Raw genomic sequence first — 12,336 nt, forward strand, 5'->3', positions numbered from 1 at the left:
CGAATCCCAGCCCTGGTCACTGTCCGTGTGGAGTTTGCACATTCTCCCCATGTCTGCATGGGTTTCACCCCCACAATCCAAAGATGTGCAGGTTAGGTGGATTGGCCATGATAAATCGCCCCTTAATTGGAAAAGAAAAATAATTGGCTACTCTAAAAAAAATTTTAAAAACAATATTAGTCAGCAGATTGGTGGGTCGGTAAAGGGAGACCTGGGTGAGTTGGGTCTTATGAAATGATGAGGATTGTGCAAGCGCAGTATGTGGACCAGCACCTAAGGTTTCATTATTCCCTGCAGGTTATTCCCAAACAGAAATATGTCCTGGTAAAGATTGACACGCAGTATCCATATGGCGAGAAACAGGACGAATTTAAGAAATTAGCGGAAAACTCTGCTTCCAGCAAGGAGCTCTTGGTGGCTGAGGTGGGAATATCAGGTAGGAACTGAGTTACCTGTCCAAGAATTAAACAAAGGATAAAACATTGTGGTTGGCAATTTCATCACTTTACTTGATCGCTGTAGTTTCCTCTGACACATACAAGAATATAATGCAATTCCAGTCACAGCTGAAACTATTTTTTACACAAAATTCCCATGAAGATTTACGGTGCAGCGTTTGCTTAGAAACACTTGAGTAGGGAGCATCGCAGCTAAGAGCCTGTGCCAGGTGTCAGCCCCCGAGCTGGGAAACAGATCCATGCGAAATAATTAATGGGTGCCTCTTGCCATCCCTTTCAGCTGGGAGGCGATGAAAAATGAAGGGGATGTCGGGAAAGAGGGAATAAAATAACTTGCATTTATATAAACACTTTTCTTGCATTCGGAACATCCCAGAGCACGTTACAGCAGAGTAGTCATTTTGAAGTGTCGTAGGAAGGGTTAGGAAAGAGTTGGTCACTGCTGTAGTCACCTGAGTTGGCCAACTCCCGATGTAAAATGGAGAATAGCAAAGGCTGCAGGGAAATCCAGCCAACACAGGCAGAAACCAGCAGGTGCAAGTTACTGTGTATTAAACTCTGCAAAAGCCCAGACAGCATCGATATAAGCAGCCACCTGCATAATAATGTAGCAGCCATCTACATACTAATAAGCAATGCCTGGGAACAATCGCAACATTTGGGATAAACAAGGCCAAGCCAGACTCCCCGGCGCCAGCAGGAGCCAACACAAAAGAGGTTAACGGACACCTCCAGACCGCCCATCGATCAGGGAACCGCTCCAGTATTGGAGAAATCAAACCAAGCGATTGGAATGAAGTCTAATCACCTGGAACCAGGTATGGGGTCCGCCCCGAAAGGCGGGAAGCCCCTGGGGACTATAAAGTTAAGCCCCCAAGTTCAAATCATTCTTCTTGACAGGGTCATTCAGCAACGCGAACCAACCCTTGAGAGTGAACTGTCCAAGCTGCGGCATCACTGAAGTAAGTCTCAAGTCGACGCTCGCTGCGAGATAGGAACTCCTAGCTACCAGTCCACACCGGCTTTGAATCCCGCAGTTTCAGAATCCGAACGAAAGGCCATTTGTTCCCCTGACCTCGTGGGTCAGTCCGAAGCTAAGTATAGGCCTGTTAGTTGTAGAAGTAGCTTAGAAGTAGAATTTATGCATGAGTAGCAATTAGTGTATAATAAATGTTCTTTGATTTGAATCTTACTAATTGGTGTGTTGAGTTATTGATCATTACTTGAACTTGAACCTCGTGGCCGTATCATAAAGATACCTGGCGACTCGAGAGCAAAGGTTATAAAACAGAGCCAATTGAACCAACCAAAAGTTAGCAACACTGCTTATTCAGGAAGTTTTGTTATGCCAAACTATAGATCCCTGGAGAAGTGGGGGAAGTGTGAGGGGAAAAGAGACAGATACAAATTCTGAGGAAAATTATGTTGTTTTTTTTGAATAAACTATTTTATTGAGGTATTTTTGGCATATAAAACAATGACATTGTATAGTACTGTACAAAAAAGAAAAGCAAATAACACATAGTACAAACCACAACTCCATTCTCGCAAGGACTTGCCTAAACCACCCCCTACTCTACTCTACCCTAGTGCCCCCCAACCCCCTCTTCTCCCCCCCCCCCCCCCCCCCCCAAACCGGAAAATTGTATGGATCTGTTTCCCAGCTCAGGGACGGACACCTGGCACAGGCTCTTAGCTGCGATGCTCCCTACTCAAGTGTTTCTGTGCAAACACTGCACCGTAAATCTTCATGGGAATTTTGTGTTAAACATAGTTTCAGCTGTGATTGGAATTGCATTATATTCTTGTCCATTAATTATAGTTGAACTATGCCTAAAAAATGATTTGACTGTAGTTATATTTACATTTTTTTAACAGACTATGGTGAAAAGGAAAATTCAGAACTTGGGATGAAATACAAAGTGGAAAAGGATGAATATCCTGCCTATTTGCTATTCACTAATGGGGATTTGGAGAATCCAGTCCGGTACACCGGTGAGATTAAACAGGACGCCATTCAGCAGTGGTTGAAGAATAGAAATGTGTGGGTCGGGATGCTCGGCTGCCTGGAGGAGTTCGACTCGCTGGCTGCGGAGTTCCGTGGTACAAATGCCCAGGAAGAACGGCACAAGATCATGGAGAAAGTGAAGGCCATGGTACAGGAGGTGCCAGAGTCTGATCAGAAATTGGCAGAACAGTACCACAAAATTATGAGCAAAGTTGTGGTGCAAGGTGACTCGTTTGTCCATTCCGAGATTACGCGGATTGGCAAACTGCTCGGAGAGAGCAAGATGAGCTCAGTTAAGAAGATGGAGTTTCAGAAACGCCAGAACATCCTGAGCTCATTTCAAAAACCCATCGTAGCAAAAGAGGATTTGTAAGAATGAATTCAGGTTTGTTAAAAGTCCTTTAAGTAAAAAGAAGCATCTTTACTGTAAGTCATATCACTGCTGAAGTTGCTCAACAGGATCTTGCCATCAGGAGTCCTTTCTCTCCTGGTTTCTCATCAGTCAAAGGCTCTGAATCGTGCAGTATCTCAGCTGAGTTTGATCCTGTTTTCATCTGCCACCTCGCAGGACCCACTGGATTTATCAGGAGAGTTGCTGATTTTTTTTGCCCCTCCTTTCTAATCCAGAGGGTCCAAAAGTCAATTGTGGCATCTTGCCACTGTCGTAAGTTGACATCAGTTACTTTCACAAACTTGAGACATAACTTTTTTGGTCCGTCTGGCTCGAAAGTACATACGTAACAACAAAGCCCCTGAGGAGGTCTTAAGGTCATTCTTAGGAAAGGAATTTTCACCATCATTGCAACAGCAGTATGTTGAGGATTCAGGAGCATATGCTGATGGTGGAACATGTAAATGTCGCCACAGGACTACAAGCTGCTCTCCCCTTTGTGAGAGAGAGCTGACTGGTGGTGATTTAACCTGAAGGTCACCACATCTCAGGCGAGGGGCAAGGTGGAGAACCTCAGCCGGTATGGGAATTGAACCCATGCTGTTGGCATCACTCTGCATCAGAAACCAGCCGTCCAGCCAACTGAGTTAATCGACCCGGTGGAACATAGGTCACTGTCCAATATGCTGTAACTAGCACAGAGTTCCCAATCTCAGTTGTGCTGCTGTGGAGGAGCTTCTGGTACATGGCACAAATGGACCAACTTAGATGAGGAAATACCATTAAAGAATGGGAATTATACCATTGCAAATTGATTTAAAACTGACCTCTGGTAAGCCTCCAATAAAATACATCAGAATTGTTAGAAACTTTGATGCTCTTCAGCAGTGACATGGTTAAAAGTCTATTTGTTTACAAACCTTTTAATTTTTTAATTCTTGCAAAACAACTTTTTCACTAACCTTTTGTTGAGAGTTAATCCCAGTATTGTTTCAACATGTGGCTATCTGAGCAGCACAGATCTGTCCTGTTATTTCCCATGTGGCTTGTTCCCAATGTCAAAAATGCCACAGTGGGCTGTAACCAAACAGAGGTCAGGAAGGCAATAAAAAGTAACTGTATAGCAGATAATTCAGTTAAAACTCTAGATACTGTAGTTGTGGAGCCTTTTTCACTTCCTCTGTGGCTGTAATACCAGTGAACAGTTTTCCCGAACACGGTGTCACTGGAGGGCAAAAAGAGACGGCACAGTAGGCAGTTCCAACAAAGGTGGACAGGTGTGCACGGGCCTCCATTCATACATGAAAATGTAGGTATGCCAAGCACCACACGTGAAGGGGAAGCAGGTATCAGAAAAACTACCCTCTTCCAGCAAAAGGCAACCACAGGAAGAATTCCCCTCGGCAAAACCTCCACACGGAACAGTTTCCAGATTGACACCAGAGGTGATCTCAACATGAGCAGAGGACAACCCCAAATCCTGTTTCTCCATGATGAATGTAATGCTATTAAGGAAAGGTCTTGTCCAACTACTGGTGACATCTGTACATCTTACAATTCTGCATATTTTTATCTTCCCCCAACAGTTGATCTGTGTTAGGATTGTCCTGTTAATGCAAACAACCACTTGTGTGTTTAATTGAATAAATTGGTTAACAAAATTAAACTTGCGCTTTTAACTGTACATTTGTATGCTGTATTGCAGCTATGATTCCACTGGACTCAGCAAGAAGTGATTTTACAATCTGAAATTCAGAACAAGTCGCTTTCCATTCTTAACAATCTTGTAGTGTCAACTTGGGTCAGTTGATGGGAACTCTTGCCTGTGTCCATTAGGTGTGGTTTCAACCTTCACAGCAGGACTCTAGTGCATTAGTTACACTGATACTCCCTCAAGTATTGCACCATCTGTTAGACAAATGTTTTTCAAAGTTTATTTCCCGGGACCCACTTCTGCCAACTGGCTGGCCTTTGCGACCCACGCCAGGTTCGCTTATCTTTACTGCGATAGGCAAGCCTGCTTGGTCCTCACAATCTCACTTGGATCAGGTTCAAAGGAGGAGAGGGCATTGCATATATCAAGCGTAGACCTTCAACCAGTTCCTTTGTACTGTCTTTATCTTTGAGAAAGTGGAAAATCCAACTTTGTACATGTACGTTGTCGTAAAAGGCAATAGCAACAAAATGCTAGTTTTAGTCAGCAGTGGATACTCCTGGGAAATGCTACTCCAAAATGCTGACAATCTCATGGGCTTTTGGCATGTTTTTAATGTGGTATCACAGGTCAGCTACAGCAGCCTTAATTTGGAGTCCGCTCTAACTTAATAATTGACTCGAGGCTCTCAACCTCAAAAGGAATTTTTCACCTACCACTTCTCTTTCAAAATCTGAAACTTCTCTTCTCATTTGCCAGTACTTCCCTGCACGTAACCACATGGGCATTGGATCCTTGTTTGCATTGGTACAATTGACAAAATGATAGACTGGTTTGTTCATGAGTTTCTTCTTTGCGAGCTGTTAACCTGAGGGGCTGGAGATCTGTACAGTTTTAACAGTAGCAACTGCTCTGTCCTGCCGTGGATTCTCCTGGACAGCTCTCTCCAGCAGATTCTGTTGTGAGATCCTGGCCGGTAGGTAAACTGTCTATTTGAGGCTCCGGCTGTCTCTTACTTTTAAGGAAACGATCCATCTTCGCAGTTCTCTTGCCAGCAGCTGGAAAATGGAAGCAACTCTGCTCTGTGATTTGGCGCCAGGAGCAATACAAAATGCATGATGTCAGGTGTACATGCAGGGCATGTGATTTGCTCTGCTGCCGCTTCTGGCTGGAAGACTCCATTTATTTTCATTTAGAAGGCAGCCGTGGCTGACATTCTCAATGTAAAAAACGGTAGTGGCCGTTGGGTGCTTCTCCCGTGATCAGGACCTCTGCGGGAACAGCACAACTGAAAGCTCTGCGACTCCCGTCCATGGTGCACCTGGGGGTCACGACCCGCACTTTGAAAAACAACAGGCCCTTTACCTGTCTAAATCTAGGTTTCCTTCAGTACTAACGAGAGTAACTACGAGAGCACTAAAACTGGTATTTTAATTCAATGCGAAGTTGCCCAGGTCAGAGCCACCTAGGGGAGGCTGGGAGATGCAGGAATTTCTGGATGGGCTGGAGTACCCGAGGTTAGGGGAGGGGGACAGGGCTACATTAGAGGGGACAATAGTGGAGCAGGAGATAAAAGATGCGATTGGGAGGATGCAGTCGGGGAGGATGGCAGGGCCGGATGGGTTTCCGGTGGAATATTATGAAAAATTCAAAAATAGCTGGTACCGCTGATGGTGGGGGTGTTTGAGGAGGCGATAGGGAAGGGGGTGTTACCACAAACTTTGCTGCCGGCGCCGATTTCGCTGTTACTTAAGAAAGATAAGGATCCGATGGAGTATGGATCGTTTAGGCCCATATTGACAAATGTTGATTTCTTTACCCGTCAGTCTGGCCTCAATAAAACTCTAAATGGATTCGTAGGCATAGTATTATTTATTTTTAACCAACTTGCAAGTCTGACTCGCTTCTCAGGGACACAGAACCAGTCTCCTGGACCCCTTGGAAACGAATGAAATGAAATTCGCTTATTGTCACAAGTAGGCTTCAAATGAAGTTACTGTGAAAAGCCCCTAGTCGCCACATTCCGGCGCCTGTTCGGGGAGGCTGGTATGGGAATTGAACCATGCTGCTGGCCTGCCTGGGTCTGCTTTAAAAGCCAGCTCTTTAGCCCTGTGCTAAACCAGCCCCTAAAGAATTGGAAATATAGTGGAATAGGATGGTAGAAGCACAGTTACAATATGAATGAAATGAAAATCGCTTATTGTCACAAGTAGGCTTCAATGAAGTTACTGTGAAAAGCCCCTAGTCGCCACATTCCGGCACCTGTTCGGGGAGGCTGTTCCGGGAATTGAACCGTGCTGCTGGCTTGCCTTGGTCTGCTTTCAAAGCCAGCAATTTAGCCCTGTGCTAAACAGCCCCTGCTCTATGAGGAAGGAGACAAAGGGTTCTCTGCAAATAGATTCAAATGGCATCAAGTTTCACATACACGATTCCCATAGGTCATCCTATACCCCTCCTGACCGACAATACATCCTAATTGGCTCACTTACAATTCCTTAACCCTGGCCTCTTGTTACCCAGCATCCTTTTCTCCTCCTCTACCAGACACCCCTCCCCTTCCTTGCCATGCTTTCTGAAATCCCTTGTCTGTGAACTCACTAGAATTAGACCGGCCTACATCTACATTACTGTAACTAATATATTTAAACTAACTATTTTATATCACATTCGCCATTCCCTCCTTTTATCATTTCATGATAACCTATCCATTCAATCCGTAGCTACAGCCCCTCATCTAAAAAGATTCGTCGCTGCATTTCCAATTCCTGTTGTAGCCCCCCTTCATCCGCTGCACCCTCGTGGATCCTAACAGCCAAGATTCTAGGGGCGTCTATCTGTTCCAGTGCACCCCGCATTCTACCCATCACACATTTAAGGATGGCCAGGCCCACAAAGATGCAGCCGAGTGCCACTGCTAAATACATGGCCATATTTATCAACCAGTCCTTCCAACCTCCAAATCCCCAGTTACCCCAAGAGCCAGGGTCCTGCATTCCGTCCAGGTGATCCCGTATGCGATCCATAAATTTAGTGATGTTAGCGGTTAGGTCTTGAACTCCCATGATACACTTGCCCTGCACTATGGCGCATACCCCACCCTCACGGGCCAGAAGATAGTCAAGAGCATACCGGTTCTGCATTGCAAATAACCGCAGCTGAGACAATTCCTTGGTTATTGCCCCGAGGGCTCCCAAGGTTTTGTTTCTCAGGATGGTAAGGCCACAAATAAAATAATTCCTATCGCTGACCGCCAAGGAACCTCGCACACCTCCCAGTGTCAAGACGCTCAGAATTCCCCATCCGGCTAAGTGGCCCCGGTTGGGTGCGAGAACCTGAGGTTTTTTCCAGTTCTCGCAGAATTCAGCTGAGACTGCCCGGCATGCTAACTGATTATGCAGCATCCACGCCGAGGGGCAGGGGACTGTGGTAGGGACTAGAGTCCTGATAGCAATTTGGTGGGGAAATGGGGGTGACAAAACATTGGTCACTGTGCCATTAAAAAAAAAAGTAGTATCCTTGCTCCGTGTACAGGCTAGCATCACAATCAGTATATCGGTTGCGTAGGGATCCCCCAGTAGCCCACTTTATCCAGCTTTGGAACGCCCATTCGGGCCTCCCGGCAATGCGGAAAGCTCTAGTCCCCTCTCTCTCTCACACAACCTCTTCCTACCCTCTCCTGACGGTCTGATTTTACCTTCATGGCACCAATCTTAACACATCCAAAATCAAATTTACATGTACTCCAAAAACAAGGCAATGTCCATGTAATGTTCCCTTCCTGTCGCTGGGACCGGTGCAATTGCTTCATGAGTCCTGCATTGTCCGTTAACCTGATGACCTTCCATGAGTTGATACCATGTCCTCGTATATGGGGGCAGCGAAGAACATCACCTCTGCATAAACAAAATGTCCTTGTAGTTTGGTTGGGGTTACAGATGTAGATGATATTTCCCTTTTCCATGTCTGCCGCCAATGTCACTCCAAGCGAGGTGAGGCTGAAAATTACACAGGCGGTGCGCAGCCACCCCATCATGCTTCACACCTGTAAAACAGCGCTGGGGAAGGGAGGCAGGTTAGTAACTGACCTTTTTACAGTGGTAGAGGTGGACCCAATTTACAGTGGTGGAGGTGGACCCAAGCACTCCGCCCCTCCACTTTAACTGCAATGGAGGTGGTAAGGAGAACTCCCATCGCGGCTCCGACCCTTTCAGAGTCCAATTTTTGACATGACATAACTACCGGGCTGCACTGAAAGTGAGCTAGGTAATGGGGGCGGTGGCGGGTGAGCCGCGCGGACCTGGCCATGGAGCTCCTTGAGGACCTTAGTGAGGGCTAGTACATAGGTGGTCATCTCTTCAGTCATATGGTGAAACTGAACCAGTCTGGGAACATGCAGGCTCCAGGGAGTTCTAAGGGGCCTGCCATAAAGGATCTCAGCAGGAGAGAGCCAGGCCGGTCCCGGAGGTGTAACCCGCAGCTGGAAGAGGGCAATGGGGAGCAACTTAAGCCATGTCAGTCCCGTGTCTGCTCTTAACTGAGCTGGTATACCATACCGGGGAATGATTTCCCGCATCAGAACTTTAACCACAGTAGCAGCTTTATTATCGGTAATCGGATATGCCTCAACCCATCTGCTGAACACATCCACAATGACCAAAACATTTTAATAACATTGACACCTTTCTAACTCAATGCAATCCATTTGGAGCGTCTCAAAGGGACCATTGGGCAACGGGGTTTGCCCCATACCACAAGGGATACCTTTAGCCGGTGTTATATTGCTGACAAATCAAACACCGATTACTGATACTCTGGACCAACCCCTGCATTTTAGGGTGCCACCAAGTGCCCAGCAACAAACCACTAGTCCCCCGAGCCCCACAATGAGTTGCAAAGTGTACACATTCGATGACCCATAAAGCCAGTACATCACACATACAAGTCTGATGTGCTGGCATGGTCCATAAAGAGGAAACAGAATCATATGTACAACCTAACCGTTTCCACATTTGTTTATCACTCTCAGGAGCGTCCTCCTGTAACCTTATGATGTCTTAGATGGTTAGCATTGGCTTGTCAGAAGCATACCTATTTATAGCAGATCGTTTAGTCTGACTTAACATTTTAGGCCCCATCACTTGCTGAATTTGCGCGGCTGTCCGCGCTGCACAACTGCTTGTTCATTACCAACATCAACTGGGGTCTTACCGTTTGCATGGGAAGCGCATTTAATGATGGAAATTTGCACGGGCATAAGGAGGGCCTGCAGTAGGTCATTAACTAAACCCCGGTGGGATATTTCCGTGCCGGCCGAGGTAAGGAATCCCCTATTCTTCCAGAGCTGTCCGAAGTCATGAACTACCCCGAAGGCGTATCGGGAGGCAGTGTAAATATTTATCCGGCGATCTACCCCAAGTATACATGCACGGGTAAGGGCAAAAAGTTTGGCTTGTTGGGCTGAATAAGGGGTTTGAAAAGTGGCTGCTTCTAGGATCAGACCATCCTGATCTATGATTGCATAACCGGACAGTCTCCGGCCAGTGGGGTTTATTAATACACTGCCATCAACATACATAATCATGTCAGGTTCTAACGGAATATCACTCAGATCGTCCCTTATTGTGGTAGTTTCCTGAATCAAGGCTAAACAGTCGTGGCCAGGTGCGTCTTCATGGACAGGGGGACCGCTAAGAAAACAGATTGGATTGATAGTGGTACAGTATTTAAATGTCAGACGTGGATTGTTCAAAAGGTATATTTCATACCTATTCTGACGAGCTGCGGTAAGGTGCTGAGTCTGCTGTTGCCCCAGTAGTGCGATGACCGAGTGGGAGCTATACACCGTAATATCCTGTTGGGAGAGTTATATTGGCAGCAGCCTGCAAACTATTGTATATCGCTGCCAAAATCTGGGTGCAAACAGGGTGGCCCAACACCACTGGATCAGGTTTGGAAGAGTAATATTCTACGGGCCGGTGCTTCTCCCCATGTTGCTGGATGAGAACTGCTGTTGAACAGCCTTCCAGAACAGTACAGTATATCTGGGACGGTCGGTCGTACAAGGGCCTACCGAAGGCCGGTGCTTGTAACAAGGCCTGCTTCAGGCAACGGAAGGCTTCGAGTGCCTCGGTGGTGAGAGTAAAATTCCCCCCTTCACTAGTGTAAGGCGTCAGCAGCTTTGTATAGACAGCGATGTTTGGTATCCACTGCCTACAATAATTCACCATACCCAGCCAATGACGGACCTCCTTTGCTGTGGTAGGGGCAGGGAATTGGCATATTGGTTCAATCCTACTGGGTTCGAGACTTCTTTCTGTGGCTGTAAGTAAAACTCCTAAGAACTTGACCTTTGTCTGAGCCACCAGGACCTTTGATTGTGAAACAACATAACCCAACGAGGATAGGTGGTTTAATAACTGGATCACATCATCCCTGTTACTGGGCTCGTCAGGACTCGCTACCAATATGTCATCTGCATACTGCACTAGAGTGGAACCATGTTCCAATGTCAAAGCCTGGAGTTGGGTCTGCAGACATCTGGAGAAGAGCGTAGGTGAGTTGACGAACCTCTGAGGCAGTCGGGTCCAGGTCTACTGCTGTCCATTGTAAGTGAAGGCAAACAAATATTGGCTTTCAGATGTGAGTGGAAGGGCAAAGAAAGCGTGCTGAAGGTCAACTATGGCGAAGACCCAGGCTCGAGCTGGAATTTGAGCCAGTATGTGGGCAGGGTTAGGGACGAGAGCATGTAACGGCTGTGCGATGGCATTGATTGAACGTAAATCCTGTACTAATCGGTACTGGTCTGGCTTAGGCACAGCAAGTATGGGGGTGTTACATTCTGATTGGCAAGGGACCAAAATACCCTGTTGCAACAGCTCTCAGATTAATTTGTCTATAGACGGGGCAGCTTGGGGTTTCAGGGGGTATTGCTGAATGGAATGCAGCTTTACACAGTCCTTAATCATTACCTTCATGAGTGTAACATTTGTCTTTCCCACATGTGATGGGTATTCCGCCCAGACCTGTGGATTGACATATTCCAAAACGTCACGTCCCCAGTGATGCTGAAGTCGAGTGTTAATCGTTTCAGGGACCTCAAAATATTTTATGGAAGTGCCGTCTGGCGTGACTTGAAGTGCGTACTCTGTTGGATCTGAATGATCCACTGCCCTCCTTACCATTGGCCCCAGATCCTTGGCATGGTACTGGTTGTGGACCTGACGTGTAATATGAGGGCTTACCGAAGCTGACTGTGGCCATAAATGTGGTGATATTGTAACAAAATCGGCTGTACCTTCTTTTCCCGTGACTGTGGCTGTGACCTTGACTGGCCTTTTGGTCCCAATTAACGGCCGGTATTTGTCCTCCAACTCCCTGTTTTGTCCGGTTCGGTCATAGGCAGGGTGATGCAGTGAATGTTCAATGTCTAACGTCCACCACTGGGGAGTGATAGAAATATAGCACTATTGTCTTATCCTCCATGATTGAACCGTTACCCCTTCGTCTCCGCACTCTAGCTGTAGCTGGAAGATACACAGTAAATCTCGGGCCAACAAGTTACAGTCCAATCCAGTAGTCACCACAAACTGATGATCCGCAGATTTATTCTTGTAAGTGACTGTCACAGGTTCAGAAATAGGATACTCACATACTCACACACCTGTCCTTAAAACCCCGACAAATGCTGGGTGTGGTTGGATAGTGGTAGTCGAAGTTCTGATTGCACCGAAGACATGGCTGCTCCAGTGTCAATTACAAATGGGCAGTGTTGATCTCCTATCTGCAGAGAAATAATAGGTTCCCTGTCCGATTGGAGAGTCCTTAT

General features: G+C 46.4%; 1 protein-coding gene across 1 annotated transcript; it reads left to right on the top strand.

Moving 5' to 3' along the window:
• Positions 1–237: 237 nt before the first annotated feature.
• On the top strand, positions 238–4,523 carry LOC140413067 (endoplasmic reticulum resident protein 29-like). The gene is made up of 2 exons (XM_072500877.1): positions 238–436; positions 2,337–4,523. Exons 1-2 carry the CDS (start codon positions 238–240, stop codon positions 2,837–2,839), a joined length of 702 nt encoding a protein of 233 aa, XP_072356978.1. The 3' UTR covers positions 2,840–4,523.
• Positions 4,524–12,336: the final 7,813 nt, after the last annotated feature.

The sequence above is a fragment of the Scyliorhinus torazame genome, chromosome 1, assembly GCF_047496885.1.
Source record: "Scyliorhinus torazame isolate Kashiwa2021f chromosome 1, sScyTor2.1, whole genome shotgun sequence".
Taxonomy (NCBI): Eukaryota; Metazoa; Chordata; class Chondrichthyes; order Carcharhiniformes; family Scyliorhinidae; genus Scyliorhinus; species Scyliorhinus torazame.

What these genes read in the sequence shown, in the direction of transcription:
- LOC140413067 (XM_072500877.1), top strand. Translation starts at nt 238, where the DNA reads ATGAGGATTGTGCAAGCGCAGTATGTGGACCAGCACCTAAGGTTTCAT. An exon ending in GGCTGAGGTGGGAATATCAG is followed by an intron (nt 437 to 2,336) that starts GTAGGAACTGAG and finishes TTTTTTTAACAG; the next exon opens with ACTATGGTGAAAAGGAAAAT.